An 18,797-nucleotide genomic window follows, 5' to 3' on the forward strand; every position below is an offset into this window, starting at 1 on the left:
GTGTCCACACACACACACACACACACACACACACAAAATCAATACCAGATATTTGTTGCTATCAATTGATGTTAAATTAAAGTAAATTAAACTTAAATAATAATTTTACTATTAAAATACATTTAAAATTAATTTTTTGTTATAGCATAATAAATTTATATATATATATATATATATATATATATACAGTACATATGGTATATATATGGTATATATACGGTATATATACGGTATTTATACGGTATATATACGGTATATAAAATTATAATAATATTCTATAATAAAAAACAAAATATTATTTTGTTAAACATATGTTTAGTATAAAAAAGAGTTTTAGTTAGTATTGCTTAAAAAACAGTATTAAAAAACAAACATTTTTTTAATTTCAAAAAATATGGTCAAATAATATCGACAATACCTTCAATAATACATCATTTATCAGTGATAAAAAATCGATATTATTAGCAACAACAAAAAAATATTGAAACTAATTGTAAAAATGTATTATTAAAAAAAAACAATTAATTAATAATTTAGTTAGTATTGCTTAAAACAGTTTCAACAATCCATTCAATAAATTTTGATACACGCATAAAAACCATTTGTGTAGTGGGATCGGGATTTAGACAATAACCGACCGGTTTGTTTACAGCTAAACTGCTGCTCACACCGATAAGTACGGCCCGATTCTGACCATCACTACTATCGCTACTTAAAACATTTTGAATCAATGGTCCGCCAGAATCGCCCTAATTATTGTTAGTTTATAAAAAAAAAATAATATTTATTAACAAATAATATATAATAAAATAAAGATTTAAAAAAAAGTTTGCTATAATATATATATATATGCCTTGCAAGTAGCCGTTCCTCCATTAGTCGGATATCTAAAGGCTATGATCCAAGCGCCCCAGGCATCGGTACTATTGGTAAATATTTTCATCAACTTTAGCCAACCCGTCCTCAATGGTCCCGGATTACTCACTCCCTGATCAATGTAACCAAAACCAGCTACCAGTCCCAACTCGTCATCGATATTAACAATGTTTTTCTCCGGCAAACAAATACCGTTTACCGTATAATACCCGGCCGTATGTGTGATAGGAATATTTGAATCCAATTTCAGTAATGCAATATCGAAATACTGATTAAATAATTAATTAATTAGAAATATATATATATATACAAAAAATTATTTGTGTAATGTTTAATATATCTATTGACAGTTATTTGATTACATAATTATAAAATTTAAAAAAAATCTTAAAATATATAAATAAATTTTGTTATATTTTATAGATTATTTCTATAAGATATTAGTTTTGATTATTTTAAATAATTAGTATTTTTCTAAAATATATAATTATTTAGTTAAAAAAGTTTAGATTAACATTATAATACATTGGTATTATATATTAGATATCAATATATATATATAAATATATTGATAGTAAAAGTATTATACCGTTAATGTCAAAAAATATATTTTGTTTCATATCCAGTATATAAACTAATATGAATTTTTATATTATAAAAAAATAATCAAAAAATATATAATATATGTATACGTCTTTGAGTTTATCCGTATATAATGGATGTCTGAACCATTGATTTACACCATATATATGACTCTTATCATTGCTATCCTGAACTGTACGCACAGTTAGTGTGTGACCGGAACTTAATTAAAAAAAAATAATATAAATACATTACTTAATAATAATTAACTTAATTTAATAAATAATTAAATAAATATAATTATATCAATAAACAAACTAAACAAATATAATGTTAAACAATAATAAATTAATAAGTTATTAAATTTGTTGCTATATTAAAGTAATTAATTATTTATGTTTTTATTTTGATAGCATAGCATACTGTATACAATGCGCTGCTGTTATAATCCAATTGGTGTTTAGTATAACTCCAGTACAATATACCCTATAAAATATTAAATAAGTTTTTTATAAATAGTTTAATTTTTTAATCTATTTTATCTTACTAAATAATTAAATAAAATATTAAATTGCAAACCATTCTAACGGAATAAACTCTAGAAAATAATATGTAGAATAGATATATACAATCCATGGCCACTCTCCCGGTTGAGCTAACCGTCCGTTTTGTACACTTGTAGTCACATTTGATGACCACTTGAAACAGTTTTTTGTAGTTAACAGTGACTGCCGTCCGATACCACACGTGTCGAGCGTTACGTTCGGATAGTGTTTGATCTGTGAGTGAATGCAAACACTGAACGACACCAATACTGATGACAACAATACTATTAATCAAAAATAATTAATAAATAAATAATTATATATTTAAATAAAAATGTTTTATAATTTAAGTTTTTTATTATAAAAAATCATATAAAACATTAACAAACATAAGTTTAGCAAAATTTTCATTATGATATCCTTTAAAATTTATGTATATTTCAATCCTATTCTATTATTAATACTTTTACACTAAAAAAACTATTATTTAAACTTAAATTTTTTTTATAGATTTTCTAATTATTATAATTATTTATTTAATTTCAAATATTACTACTTGAATATTTTAAATTTATATTGTTTTTAATATTAAACAAAAATTAACAAATAGTTGTAAATTTCTTCAATTGATAATTAATACATAAAAGATATTTACATTAATGTATTGAATTACAAATTTTATAAAAATATTTTATTACCTTTTTTTATAATCATTATATTAATTTTGATAAAATATAATAATACAATTGTCAGATAGATTTTATGCAATTTATATCTACAAATAAAGCATAAAATATATTATATTATTAATATAATACACAGTTTTATTTAATAATTAAAAAATTTTACAATAATACTATAAAATACATTTTAGTAAAATTTTAAAATAACACAGAAATTTTTTAGAAAAAAATAATTAATTATATAATTTCATAAAAATTATATATATATATATATCAATTATAATAAAGTTAACATTTTAAGATAATAGTTTTTTTTTATTATTGACTGATACTTTTCCACAACAACCATAATTTAATGAAAATCTAAAAATGTATTGTTATTTAATTTTTTAATTATTAATCAATGCAATGTTATTTCTATATAAAAAAAATTAAAAAATGTTTATTTAACACTGGTAGGTTTTTAGGGACAGGTAAGCGAACCTATGTTTTGTTTATGGATCTTAATATATGATATGTGTTATAGGATACTGTGTGGTTGACTAATTGTTTTAAAATTTTGTAACATTTTTTTCAAATGCAAAACTTTTCAATTTGTATTAAAATATTTTATATTTATACATATATATATGTGTATTTATATATATATATATATATATATATATATATATATATATATATATATATATGTATATATATATGTGTGTGTATTCGTGTGTATTTATTTAAATATATAAATATATATATATATATTTATATATATGTGTATATATATATATAAATATTTATATATATATGTATATATATATAAATGTAGTGTATATATACACACAGATATGTATGAATATATATAAATGAATATATATGTGTATATATATACACAGATATGTATGAATATATATAAATGAATATATATGTGTATATATATACACAGATATGTATGAATATATATAAATTAATATATATGTATATATATACACACAGATATGTATGAATATAAATAAATGAATATATATGTATATATATACACACAGATATGTATAAATATATATAAATGAATATATATGTATATATATATACATAGATATGTATGAATATATATAAATGAATATATATATGTATATATATATACACACAGATATGTATGAATATATATAATAAAATTATTGATTTATTTATTTTTTAATTATACTTATCTTCTCTTTTATCTGAACCGCAAAAAAATCCGCTTTTATTAACAACATAAAAACATTTGTTACCCTCTGGACAGCCAACCTTACGACAGTCCTGTAGACGCAGTGTATTAGTCAAACATGACATATAGACATTGATGACTATCATCAACATCAGTGACCACCATATCGTGGACCAACTGCGCTGATTGCAGGCACCAGTAGTCTGATTGATATGTAAACCATTGTTACCGTTAGTGTTGGTCATCATTAACATCGACACTTGGATATCAAATTAGTTTAAAAATCTACTGTATATTAAAATATACTGTATTTATAGTTATATAAACTGTATATATATTTAATGAAAAAATGCTAATAAATTAATTTACAAAAAAACTATTAATTCAATAAACAAATTGATTATTAAAAAAAATTGTTATACCTTTTTAGATTGTTTAGTATTTTACTGATTGTATATTAATTACTAAATAATACCTAATATATATATATATATATATATGTTTGTAAAATATGTTTTTCGTTGGTATTTTTAAAAAATATATAAAACTAAAATTCAAATATGTTTTTCAAAAGAGATATATAAAATTTAAAAAAAATAAAATAATATCAATTACAGAAAAATAATTTTTTTTTTAAAAAATGACTTATTATTAAAAATAACAAATTTTTTAAAAACTTATAATAGATTACAATAGATTAAATTATTTAATTATTAAATGTTTGTTTAATATTAGAAATATAAATTTATAAAAATTTTAAGTCATAAATTATAATATTTTTTTTTAAAAAATCAATCATTTTTTAGATTTCAAAAAATATGACAAATTTGAATATTACAACAACTATCAGTGAAAGTACAGTAACTGATTGTAAGAAATTTTTTATTGAAAAACTTGTAATCAATTAATTAATTATTATTTTTTAAAATCTAATTAATTGATTTTTACAGATCCTTTTGATGTTCGATATCAATGTCATTACATTTGTCTTATGCATATTAATGGCAGTAATGTTAATATCGGCGATAGTTGTCATCATTTATCGCAAACATACAGTAATTACTGTACAAAATACTAATGAAAATATGGACAACACTTGCCGGCAAACTATTGGCGATAGAAATGATGAGACATTTGATGACTTCAATGACGACAACATCAGGTGTGGACCAAACACTATGATTGAACTTCAGATACGACAACAACAACAACAACAACAACAACATATGATTGACAGATATTGAATCAATTAATATGCAACTAAAAAATGTTTGACTTATTATATAATAAATATTTTATATATGATTATTGTTAGGGATTTGATTTTACAGTATAGAAGTTATATAATATATACAGTATAATATATACTGTATATAAATACTATATATTATATACATTATAATTAGTTAAATGTTTGCTAATATTAAGTTTTGAAAAAAATAAAATACATTTTTTTTGTTTATAAGATATGTAGACATTTTTCATAAACACTTTTTTATGTTTGTTTTTATTCTAATGAATCAATCATACAATTTATAAATATTCAATTTAATATTATAAATCTTATATATTTTTAAATAACTTTTAAAAATTTCTATACAAATAATTCATTGATATAATAAAATTTTATATAATACAGTTTACTTTACATATTATTAAAATTAATAATTAATCAAAAACAACAACAACAACAACATAAAATTACCAAACAATTTAATAATAATTTTTATAAATATTATAAATTTAAAAAAAATGTTTTTATTAAACACATAAATTAAATAATTTTTTTATTAAATACAATTGTATTTAATGTGTAATTTATAAATAAATTTTAGTTTTTCAAAATAAATTACAGTATTAAACATTTTGTTTAACATACAGTATTTAAAATTATTTAAAGTTAGTTAAAGTTAGTTAGGCATTTATTGATTGTTAATTAATAAAAATGTTAATTGAAAAAAATCTTATTGTATTTTATATAATTTAATTCAAACATTATTAATATTTATAGTTAGCATAATACACGGTGGCTCATCAAGAGTTATTTTCAAAATACACCACTTATTTCAAAAACTACTAATTATATTTTATTTTAACAAAAAATATTATAAAATATGATAAATGGGATTACATATTTTAATTAGATAAATTTTCAAAATGGCCGCCATTAATTGCAATTAAATGGCAAAGTTGGGTGTACAAAATTGGATGTTACCCGTACTTTCATATATTGCTGTATGGCCCGTATCTCACTTTCAATCATTTTTGTGAATTCTTCAATAGATTGAGGGTTGGATATGTAAACCATATCTTAAAATAAACCCAAAAAAAATAATCACACGTGTTGAAATCGGGTAAATATGGAGGTAAAATCATTTCCGCCGCCAGTCTTCTTGGGCGCATCCAAACCTATAATCCGATCACCAAAACACTCTCTAAGTTGTTCAAAGATATCTTGTGTTCTGTAAGGTCGTGAACCATCTTGTTTAAACCAGTAACAATCAAGCAATCTTTTTATCTTCAGCAGACCTTATGTCCTGCACAATGATTTAAGTCCTGTAGATCTCTGATATCACAAATTTCTCTTAAAAATATAGGCCCAATTATTTCTTTGTCACTAATAGCACATCATATGGCGACAGGTTCTGGATGTAGCGGTCGCGTGATAGTCAAAATATAATAAATAAGGACAATTTCGACTTTTTACACCTGACTTTGCCATTTAATTGCAATTAAAGGCGGCCATTTTAAAAATTTTTTTTATAAAAATATGTAATCCCATTTATCATATTTTATAATATTTTTTGTTAAAATAAAATATAATTAGTAGTTTTTGAAATAAGTGGTGTATTTTGAAAATAACTCCTGATGAGCCAGCCTGTATATACAATAACTACTTTAATATATTATAATTATATGTAAATAACTTTTAGATTAAAAATATTTCAATTGATTCATTGTATTGATAGTATGGCGGAACTGTGTTCGCCAATTGATGGCATTTAAAATTAGTTAGATATCAGTTTAAAGTTAGTTAAAAATTAGGTATTGTTTAAAACAGTATCAACAATCCAATCAATAAATTTTGATACTCTTGAAAAAACCATTTCAGTATCGGGATCGGGATTAAGACAATAACCGACTGGTGGTTTAACAGCTGCACCGCCAATCACACCGATAAGTACGGCCCGATTCTGACCATCGATACTATCACTACTTAAAACATTTTGAATCAATGGTCCGCCAGAATCGCCCTAATTATTGTTATAGTTTAAAAAAAATAATAATTATTAACAAATAATATATTAAATAAAATAGAGATTAACTAAAAAGTTTGCTATAAATTATTTATGCCTTGCAAATAGCCATTCCTCCATTAGTCGGATATCTAAAGGCTCTGATCCGAGCCCCCCATATATCTGTAATATTGCTAAATGTTTTCATTAACTTTAACCAACCCGTCCTCAACGGTCCCGGATTACTGACTCCCCGATCAATGTAACCAAAACCGGCAAACAGTGCCAACTCGTTATCGATGTTAACAATGTTTATCTCAGGCAAACAAATACCGTTTACCGTATAATACCCGGCCGTATGTGTGATAGGAATATTTGAATCCAATTTCAGTAATGCAATATCCAAATACTGATTAAATAATTAATTAATTAGAAATATAATAAAAAATTTCCTACAATACTAATTACATTATATGTTAGATAATTATATGTCCTAATGTTTAATATATCTACAGTTTAGACAGTTTTAATAATAAAAACAAAATTAATTATGTATTATATTCGTATAAATAATTTCTATAGTATTGGGTTTATTTTAATATACTGTAAATATTATTATAGTTTTACTGTAATATATTATGTATAGTACACATACTTATATATATATATATATATATACTATATATACCGGTTTGAGATGATCCGTATAGTTGTAATGTATGAACCATTGATTTACTCCGTATGTATGACTCTTATCATTCCTATCCTGAACTGTCCGCACAATTATTGTCCGATCGGTACTTATTTATCATTAAAATTCAAACAATTAATAAATAATTATATATATAAATTATTTTCAATAAGACTGATATATATTTGATATATATATATATATATATATATATATATATATATATATATATATATATATATAATAATAATAATAATACAGTAATTATTAATATTTAAGATAATTTAATATCATACAGTATACAATGTGCAGCTGTTATAATCCAATTGGTGTTTAGTATAACTCCAGTACAATATACCCTATAAAATATTTCAATACAAATATTAAATATAAAATATATAAAGTATTGTTTGTTTTTTCTAAAATATAATTAATAAATTTTAATAAAAAATAAAATAAACTGTAAACCATACTAATGGTATAAAGCCTAGAAAATAATATGTAGAATCTATATATACAATCCATGGCCACTCTCCCGGTTGAGCTAACCGTCCGTTTTGTACACTTGTAGTCACATTTGATGACCACTTGAAACAGTTTTTTGTAGTCAACAGTGACTGCCGTCCGATACCACACGTGTCGAGCGTTACGTTCGGATAGTGTTTGATCTGTGAGTGAATGCAAACACTGAACGACACCAATACTGATGACAACAATACTATTAATCAAAATAATTATATTAAATATATTTAATTTAAATAATAAAAATGTTTTCAAAATAATCTTTGTTTTAATTTAAATTTAAGTAAATAAATATACAAACATAATGTTAACATTTCATGCATTTTATGATATCATTGATTTGATAATAATTATTATTTCTAAAAAAATATTTTCGTTTTTTGTAATGATTTTTTTATAAAATATTAATAACTTATTATAATCTGAGATAAAATTAACTGAATATTAATTTTTCTTAAACATTAAATATTAAATTTCTATTAAATCTTATGATTTTTTATAGTATATTAATTTAAAAAATACAATACAATTTTAAATATCAAATGTTTTTTATATAATCTATTAAATGTTAATATAAAAAATATTATTTAGTGCAAATTATTTTATTATAAATAAATAATATTTTAATTAGTAAACTAAAAGTAATGTAACTTTATATTCACTATATTATAATATAATACTATATAGTTTTTTATCAATAGTATATTATTTTTTGAATAATAGTGTTTTAATACAATTTTTTACAATTTTACATAAAAAAATTTTTAATTAAAATCTAATTGATACTAAACAATACTATTAATCAAAATAATTATGAATTTATTTAATTTAAATAATAAAAATGTTATAAAAATAATTATTTTAACTTAATTTTAAATAAATAAATATACAAACATAACATTTTATGCATTTTGTCTTTTCATTGATTTGATAACTACTATTATATATAATAAAATATTTTTGGTTTTTTGTAATGTTTTTTATATAAAGTATTAATAATTTATAATAATTTGAGATAAAATTAACTGAATATTAATTTTTAATTAAACATTATATATCAAATACATTTTTATATTTAAATAAAAATATTAAATTTCTATTAAATCTTATGATTTTTATAGTATATTAATTTACAAAATACAGTACATTTTTAAATATCAAATTTTTTATATAAACTATTAAATAATAAATATTAGTCTATTTTTTTTGTATTATTTTTAATTATTTAACAAAGAGTTAGCTTAATATTTAATAAATTATTAATATTAATAGTATATTATTTTTTTTTAACTAATAGTGTTTTAATACAATTTTTTACATTTTGATTAAAATTTAATTGATTGTTAATTAATAAAATGTTGACTGAAAAATATTATAGTATTTTATATAATTTAATTCAAACATTATTAATATGTAAGTTAGCATAATATATACAATAACTAAGTTTCTATATTATAATTAATTATAAATAAGTTTTACATTAAAAATATTTCAATTGATTCATAGTATTGATAGTATGTCTAAACTGTTTGCCTATTGATGGCATACATTCATCCATCAAATACTATCCCAATGTAACACTCATTGACTGTGGTATCGGTCGGGAGTCAAACATTATGAACGACCAGTGCTTTAGATTTTATACGAGTTATGATATGACCCGAAATATACAGTACGGACGCAATATTACCGACGGAGAGATGCCGTTCATAGCATTCATACACTCAAAGCTCAGAAATAAACCAAAACTAAAGTATAAAAATATATTTTATATTAATTAATTAATTATTATTATTTAAAAAAAACAGTTAAATGTTAACTTTTAATTAAAATACTGTATATATTTATAAATATTCTATATCTTTACATTAATATATAAATATAATTTTTATTTTAATCTTAAATTTAAGTTTTTATTGTTCGGGCACTATATTAAACAATTGGTGGATACTGACCGCTGGCCATTGTATTTAGTATGTATTGTATCAACAAAAAAACAATAATTATTAAAGTCATAATAGTTTTAATACTATTAATTAGTATTATAATTGTTTGAATTTATTGTATTTTATACTTTAAAATAACTAATATTAATATTTATAAATATATAATATAATTATAAATACAAGCAAACAATCTCAAGGCTATTACGATGAGATACGTGTCTATCCCGGTGTTCACGATGTGTCCCATTTGCCCGACAAATATAGCCGATCGCTCCTGGCGTTTGTCCATCCAGACTATCAGTTTGAATATAGCATTTCACATGATTTAGGACTTATTAAACTATACAAACCGTTACACCTACTGATGTCCGATAGTAGCAATGGTGTAGTCGGCTATCGTAAGTTGAATGCGGTTTGTTTGCCACCGGAAGGCATCCGACACGACAGCAGAGAGCTGGCAGTTATCGGTGGCTATGGATCTATCGGTCCGAACGAGATGTTGAAGAGTTGGCCGCGAATGGGTTGGACTGTCATCAAAAAGCACGACGAGTTTGTGAACGACGACAACGAAAATCTTATTATTACTGATAATAAAGCAATTAATTCGTCGATAGGCTGTGCAGTTAGTATTGTCACACATAGACACACACATAGACACACACATAGACACACACATAGACATACACATACACATACACATACACATACACATACACATACACATACACACACATACACATACACATACACATACACATACACATACACATACACATACACATACACATACACATACACATACACATACACATACACATACACATACACATACACATACACATACACATACACATACACATACACATACACATACACATACACATACACATACACATACACATACACATACACATACACATACACATACACATACACATACACATACACATACACATACACATACACATACACATACACATACACATACACATACACATACACATACACATACACATACAGATACACATACACATACACATACACATACACATACACATACACATACACATACACATACACATACACATACACATACATATACACATACACATAAACATTTTTATAATATTTACCCAGGGCGATTCAGGCGGACCACTGGTCCAATATGTGAAAGGACGGGCTGTACTAATCGGTATATTTAAGGGCTATTATGGCACCGACAGTGACAGCATGTGTTTGGACTCGTTATCATCGCCCGGTGTCTACAGTAGATATACTCGTATTTCAAACAATATTAATTGGATAATTAATATTACAACAAATAATTGAAAAATTTATATTGCATTTTATTAATTCAATTAGCTATACATTTAGATAGTTATTTATAAATAATTATTAATATTATGTTTAATTAGAAACAAAAATCTAAATAAGTATTATATATAATTTATATAATATAAACTATAAAAATTATATAATTATAATTACATTTATACTATATATCATAGTTAGTAAACTAATGTTATTTTTTCTATATTTAACTATTTAAAAACTATTATTATTAGACAATAATCATGTAGTATATTATATAAATTATAATATTAATAGCCTTACAAAATGATAGCATAAATAAAAATAAGATAAATATAATAGTATTGATAATAACCATGATTTAAGACAAACGTACCACTGATTACATGTTTGTCTTTGTCCAGCTCTTCGGTAATATTCATAAATGATATAAAATCGGTGGATGTCTTGTAGACTCCTTTGATGGCAATTACCAGTTTGTCTCCTCTTTCCTCTTTCAACTTACTGTCCAAACATACATTTCCATCGCATTCTTGCGGCCACAAAGTCTTCTCTATTTCGCTGAACGACACCCGTATCGGACCGGACTTATCCCAAACAACGGCTAGTATTTCCAAATCTGCGGTAAAAGGTATGAGAAGATCCTTATAGTATTCAAGGTATGCCTTCAACCAAACAGTACGATAGGGTTTGACAGTAAGTTCCTGTTTGTAGGCAATGGTTTCTTCGTTTGTGTTGCCATTTGTGACCACTTTTTCGCCGCCATGTATGACCTCTTTGACATATTTAATACCAAACTTGACGTTAAGTTTTCTTGTGAACATCAATTTGATAGCATCTATAGGTATACTAGCGGTCATTTCGGTGCCAAAATCAATGTTGAAATCGTATACAGTTTTTTCCGTTGTCTGCCAAATGTCTTTGACAGACAATTCCGATGTATAAGTCTTTTTGAACTGTTTTTCATATTTCCGTACAATGTTAGTATCGGCACCGTTAGCAAAAGTAACGGTATCTAGTTTTTCAATGACTTTGGTGCTACTTTGTTTGACATCCTAGTATTTATGTGACATTAAAATAAAAATTATACATTAGATATTTTTTAAAAAAAATAATAAATTTTTTAAATACAGAATACCTCTAGAGTTTTGGTAAACTTGAAATTTTTGATAGCCATAGCGTTTCCATTGCCCATCCAATCAATAGGTGTGGCAGTAAATTCTAAATAAACAATGAATATATATATATTTGGTTTATGGCTATATATATATATATATATATATATATATATATATATATTAAATAAAATAAGTTTAATTAAAAGTAATTACCTATTGTTACCATATTTTTGACAATATATGGAATATCAATTATATTAATCAATTCAGCTTTAAATTTGTTATTTGAATTGTATTCAAGTTCCCTATAATCAGAATTTGTGACTTTTCTAAATAAAATCTTTTGGTTAGTTTTGTCAAATTTGCAATACGAGCGCTTGTTTTCGGGTATGCCTAACGCATCGGCTCCTAGACCTATATGAATATTTTTTATTGGATTTTTTACTACATAGAAGACATCATCGATATGGCAATCGTATAGTGTATCGTAATAATGATCGGTAGGTTTACGATTCCGGTCATAAATCATGCGATCGTTTGTATCTATTATCATAACATTTGTAGTGATAATAACAGTAACTGTTAGACAAAACAGTTTGAAAACATTTGGAAATAACATATCTGTATACTGTATAGTGTATACAATGTTATTTATAAAAAAAAATTAGTATAAAATTATTATTTTAAAAAAACTACTGTATATAGAAAAGTTAATAAGAAAATTTTTAGTAAAATATTAATATATTTGTTTGAATAATTAAAAAGTTTGCAATTTATATGCTGTTTATATACCTTTTTGTATGTGTAAACTTAACAAACGTTATAAAAACAATAGAAAATTTACGTACAAATATTTTTAAGTAAATTTGCATAGCAATCATTATTTGTTTAACCTTAGTTTGAATGTTTTACTAGAAATTTTACAGAAAATTATATCAAAAGTAATACATTAATATTCTAATATCTATACACAATAAAAAAGTTTTAGTTAGTATTTTTACAGTAAATTAATTATACATAAAATAAATACAAAATATATATATATCTAATAATTAAATAAAATTTTATACTATTTTTTATTTTCAAATAATTTTATAAATCATTTAATTTTATATATAATAATATTTTTGTTCTATTATATTATATTATTTCACTTTAAAGAATTTTATTATCTAAAAATATAAAATATATTTAATGTAATAATATTAAAATAAATAAAAATAGCGTTATAATATACAAAATGTAAATATATAATAATTAACACAAAAAAACAATAAAATAAATTTATTGTCTATTAAACTAAATTTATTACTTTTTATATAATAATATTATAACTTTAGTATTAAGTTTGTATTAAAATAATAATTATTTTTTTTATCAATTACGTGTCTTTTTTTTATTGTGAAAAGCAATTTAATTATTAATTAATACTAATAGCCTAGTGGTTGGCCCAACAGTTATTTCCACTTGTGGTTATATATCATACATACTGTATATGTATTTTTTTTTTTGCTTTTTACCTACCTGTGCTATTATTTTAATTTACTATTACTATTTATTTTATCAATTTGTTGTATTATGTCTTATAATTAAACATATATATATATAACTAATTTGTTTAACATAACTGTAATTACTGTTAATAATAACAACATAATTAAAAATAAAAATAGATTTCAATAATCAATAGTCTGTATTAATAATCTCATTTCAATAATATTTGCTACTCTAATAAAATACAATTAATAAAATGTTAACTGGTAAATTAATATTATTATTTTTATATAATTCAATTTTTAATATTATTTTATCATTTTTAGTTTAGTTTCTATGAGGGTTTAATTTTTTACATATTATATTATTACTCATGTTTTGATTTATGTCTGATCTTTGAGTGTATGAATACTATGAAAGGCATCTATCCGTCGGTAATGTCTGTACTGTATATTTCGGGTCATATCATAAATCGTATAAAATCTAAAGCACTGGTCGTTCATAATGTTTGACTCCCGGACCGATACCACAGTCAATGATTGTTATATATTGGGGATAGTATTTGATGGATGAATGTATGCCATCAATAGGCACAAAGTTCAGCCACACTATCAAAACTATATATAATTCAATTGTAATATTTTTTTAATGTATAAATTATTTTTAATTAATTAAAACGTAAAAACTAAGTAATTGTATATATATATATATATATATATTATGCTAACTTACATATTAATAAAACTTTTCAATAAAAATTATATAAAATACTTTTCAGTTTTTTTAGGTAAAATTTTGTATCAAAACACTATTATTCAAAAAAGTGATATACTATTACAAAAAAACATATATTAATATTATATATTAATACTGTATATTAAATATTAAGTTACATTACGCTTAGTTAACTAATTAAAAGTATTATCTATTTATAATCAAATAATTTGCAAAAAAATAGAATAATATTTTTAAAATTAACATTTAATAGTTTATATAAAAAAAATTGATATTTAAAATTTTATTATATTTTTTAAATTAATATACTATAAAAAATCATAAGATTTAATAGAAATTTAATATTTAATGTTTAAGAAAAATTAATATTCAGTTAATTTTATCTAATATTATAATAAGTTATTAATATTTTATAAAAAAAACATTACAAAAAAACAAATATTTTTTTAGAAATAATAATTGTTATCAAATCACTGAAATCACACAAAATGAATGAAATGTTAACATTATGTTTGTATATTTATTTACTTAACTTTAAGTTAAAGTAATAATTTTGAAAACATATCTATTATTTAAATTAAATATATTTAATATAATTATTTTGATTAATAGTATTGTTGTCATCAGTATTGGTGTCGTTCAGTGTTTGCATTCACTCACAGATCAAACACTATCCGAACGTAACGCTCGACACGTGTGGTATCGGACGGCAGTCACTGTTGACTACAAAAAACTGTTTCAAGTGGTCATCAAATGTGACTACAAGTGTACAAAACGGACGGTTAGCTCAACCGGGAGAGTGGCCATGGATTGTATATATAGATTCTACATATTATTTTCTAGGCTTTATTCCATTAGCATGGTTTACAGTTTATTTTATTTTTGTATTAAAATTTATAAATTATTTTATAAAAACAAACTATACTTAAATATTTTATATTTAATATTTGTGTTGAAATATTTTATAGGTCATATTGTACTGGAGTTATACTAAACACCAATTGGATTGTAACAGCAGCACATTGTATATAGTATGATATTATTTAATTAGATATTAATAATTATTGTATTATTATTATTTTGTTATGTATATAGAAACTAATTTTTAACTTATTAAATATAGATTTAACTTATTAGTTAAATATCATATGTTTATTTATTTATTTATTTATTATTATTATTTAGATGTAATAATAATATGTAAATTAATTAATTTTTCTTTAAAAATTGCATCAATCATATTGAAAATATTTTTATATATAATTATATATTTATTGTTTGTATTTTAATGATAAATTAAGTACCGATCGGACAATAACTGTGCGGATAGTTCAGGATAGTAATGATAAGAGTCATACATACGGTGTAAACCAATGGTTCATACATTACAACTTTACGGATAAAATCAAACCGGTATATATATATTTATCTACAGTGTGTGTGTGTGTGTGTGTGTGTGTGTGTGTGTGTGTGTGTGTGTGTGTGTGTGTGTGTGTGTGTGTGTGTGTGTGTGTGTGTGTGTGTGTGTGTGTGTGTGTGTGTGTGTGTGTGTGTGTGTGTGTGTGTGTGTGTGTGTGTGTGTGTGTGTGTGTGTGTGTGTGTGTGTGTGTGTGTGTGTGTGTGTGTGTGTGTGTGTGTGTGTGTGTGTGTGTGTGTGTGTGTGTGTGTGTGTGTGTGTGTGTGTGTGTGTGTGTGTGTGTGTGTGTGTGTGTGTGTGTGTGTGTGTGTGTGTGTGTGTGTGTGTGTGTGTGTGTGTGTGTGTGTGTGTGTGTGTGTGTGTGTGTGTGTGTGTGTGTGTGTGTGTGTGTGTGTGTGTGTGTGTGTGTGTGTGTGTGTGTGTGTGTGTGTGTGTGTGTGTGTGTGTGTGTGTGTGTGTGTGTGTGTGTGTGTGTGTGTGTGTGTGTGTGTGTGTGTGTGTGTGTGTGTGTGTGTGTGTGTGTGTGTGTGTGTGTGTGTGTGTGTGTGTGTGTGTGTGTGTGTGTGTGTGTGTGTGTGTGTGTGTGTGTGTGTGTGTGTGTGTGTGTGTGTGTGTGTGTGTGCAACCCAATATTATCATAAATAATTTATATGAATTTTATTATTAAATCTGTCTATACTGTAGATATATTAAACATTAGGACATATAATTATCTAACATATAGTTAGAATTGTAGGAAATTTTATTTTTGTTAATGTATTAAAAATTTATTAACAGTATTTTGATATTGCATTACTGAAATTGAATTCACATATCCCTATCACACGTACGGCCGGGTATTATACGGTAAACGGTATTTGTTTGCCTGAGATAAACATTGTTAACATCGATGACGAGTTGGCACTGGTGGCTGGTTTTGGTTATATTGATCGGGGAGTCAGTAATCCGGGACCGTTGAGAACGGGTTGGTTAAAGTTAATGAAAACATTTGGCAATATCACAGATATATTTGGCGCTCGGATCAGAGCCTTTAGATATCCGACTAATGGAGGAATGGCTACTTGCATGGTATATATACATATATATATAGTATATATATATAGTATAGTATATACAGTATATATATATATATCAGAATATCAGTATATATACTGTATATATATATTATAACAAACATTTTTCTCTTATATTTTATTATTTATTATATATATTTAATAATAATTACAATAATTAGGGCGATTCTGGCGGACCATTGGTTCAAAATGTTTTAAGTAGTGATAGTAGTGATGGTCAGAATCGGGCCGTACTTATCGGTGTGATTGGCGGTGCATCTGGTAAACCACCGGTCGGCTATTGTCATAATCCCGATCCCGATAGTGCAATGGTTTTTCTAAGAGTATCAAAATTTATTGATTGGATTGTTGATACTGTTTTAAACAATGCCTAACTAACTAACTTTAACTAACTTTAACTAACTTTAACTAACTTTAACTAACTTTAACTAACTTTAACTAACTTTAACTAACTTTAACTAACTTTTACTAATTTTAAATACTGTATGTTAAACATAATGTTTAATACTGTAATTTATTTTGAATAACTAAAATTTATTTATAAATTACACATTAAATAAATCGTAATTAATAACAAAATTTTATTTTTTTTTAAAAATAAAACCTATTTAATTTATTCCATTAATAAAAACATTTTTTTAAATTTATAATATTTCTAAAAAGTGCAAAAATTATTAATAAATTGTTTGGCATTTGTTGTTGTTTTTGATTAATTATTAATTTGAATTTTTTAAAAAAAATATAACATTTATAATATTAAATTAAATATTTATAAATTTATGATTATAGATTAATTAGAAAAAAACAAACATTAAAAAAGTGTATGAAAAATGTCGACATATCTAATAAAAAATTAAGAAATATATATTTTTTACAAAATTTAATATTAGCAGACATTTAGCTAATTATAAAATATATAATATATAAAAATTTATAACAGTATATATATATATATAGTGTATATTTTATATACTGTATAATCATATATATAATATTTATTATATATAGTAATAAAATATGATAAGTCAAACATTTTTTAGTCATATATTGATTGATTTATCCATCAATCATATGCTGTTGTTGTTGTCGTATCTGAAGTTCAATCATAGTGTTTGGTCCACACCTGTTGTTGTCGTCAATGTTGTCATCAAATGTCTGATCATTTCTATAACCAATAGTTTGTTCGTAAGTGTTGTCCATAATTTGATTAGTAGTCCGTCCAGTCATTACTGTTTGTTTGCGATAAATGATGACAACTATCGCCGATATTAACATTAATGCCATTACTATGCATAAGACAAGTGTAATGACATTGATATTGACATTATAAGGATCTGTAAAAATCAATAAATTAGATAAAAATTAATTAATTA

At 23.6% G+C, this 18,797-nt stretch overlaps 3 protein-coding genes across 3 annotated transcripts; 2 read left to right on the plus strand and 1 right to left on the minus strand.

Moving 5' to 3' along the window:
* Positions 1-533: 533 nt before the first annotated feature.
* On the minus strand, positions 534-3,254 carry LOC128954349 (ovochymase-like). Its single transcript, XM_054299924.1, has 6 exons — positions 3,218-3,254; positions 2,038-2,287; positions 1,882-1,944; positions 1,569-1,680; positions 854-1,144; positions 534-749 (listed from the first exon to the last, which is right to left on the minus strand). Exons 1-6 carry the CDS (start codon positions 3,252-3,254, stop codon positions 534-536), a joined length of 969 nt encoding a protein of 322 aa, XP_054155899.1.
* A 6,630-nt stretch (positions 3,255-9,884) lies between these two features.
* LOC128954351 (U21-ctenitoxin-Pn1a-like) lies at positions 9,885-11,664 on the plus strand. Its single transcript, XM_054299925.1, has 5 exons — positions 9,885-10,083; positions 10,241-10,303; positions 10,460-10,898; positions 11,414-11,555; positions 11,639-11,664. Exons 1-5 carry the CDS (start codon positions 9,947-9,949, stop codon positions 11,662-11,664), a joined length of 807 nt encoding a protein of 268 aa, XP_054155900.1. The 5' UTR covers positions 9,885-9,946.
* Positions 11,665-15,422: 3,758 nt separating this feature from the next.
* On the plus strand, positions 15,423-17,798 carry LOC128954352 (chymotrypsin-like elastase family member 2A). Its single transcript, XM_054299926.1, has 4 exons — positions 15,423-15,444; positions 15,547-15,746; positions 17,129-17,419; positions 17,586-17,798. Exons 1-4 carry the CDS (start codon positions 15,423-15,425, stop codon positions 17,796-17,798), a joined length of 726 nt encoding a protein of 241 aa, XP_054155901.1.
* Positions 17,799-18,797: the final 999 nt, after the last annotated feature.

The sequence above is a fragment of the Oppia nitens genome, unplaced genomic scaffold (assembly GCF_028296485.1).
Source record: "Oppia nitens isolate AA-2021 unplaced genomic scaffold, nextdenovo-longstitch-racon4-pilon3 scaffold26_pilon_pilon_pilon, whole genome shotgun sequence".
NCBI classification, from domain to species: domain Eukaryota; kingdom Metazoa; phylum Arthropoda; class Arachnida; order Sarcoptiformes; family Oppiidae; genus Oppia; species Oppia nitens.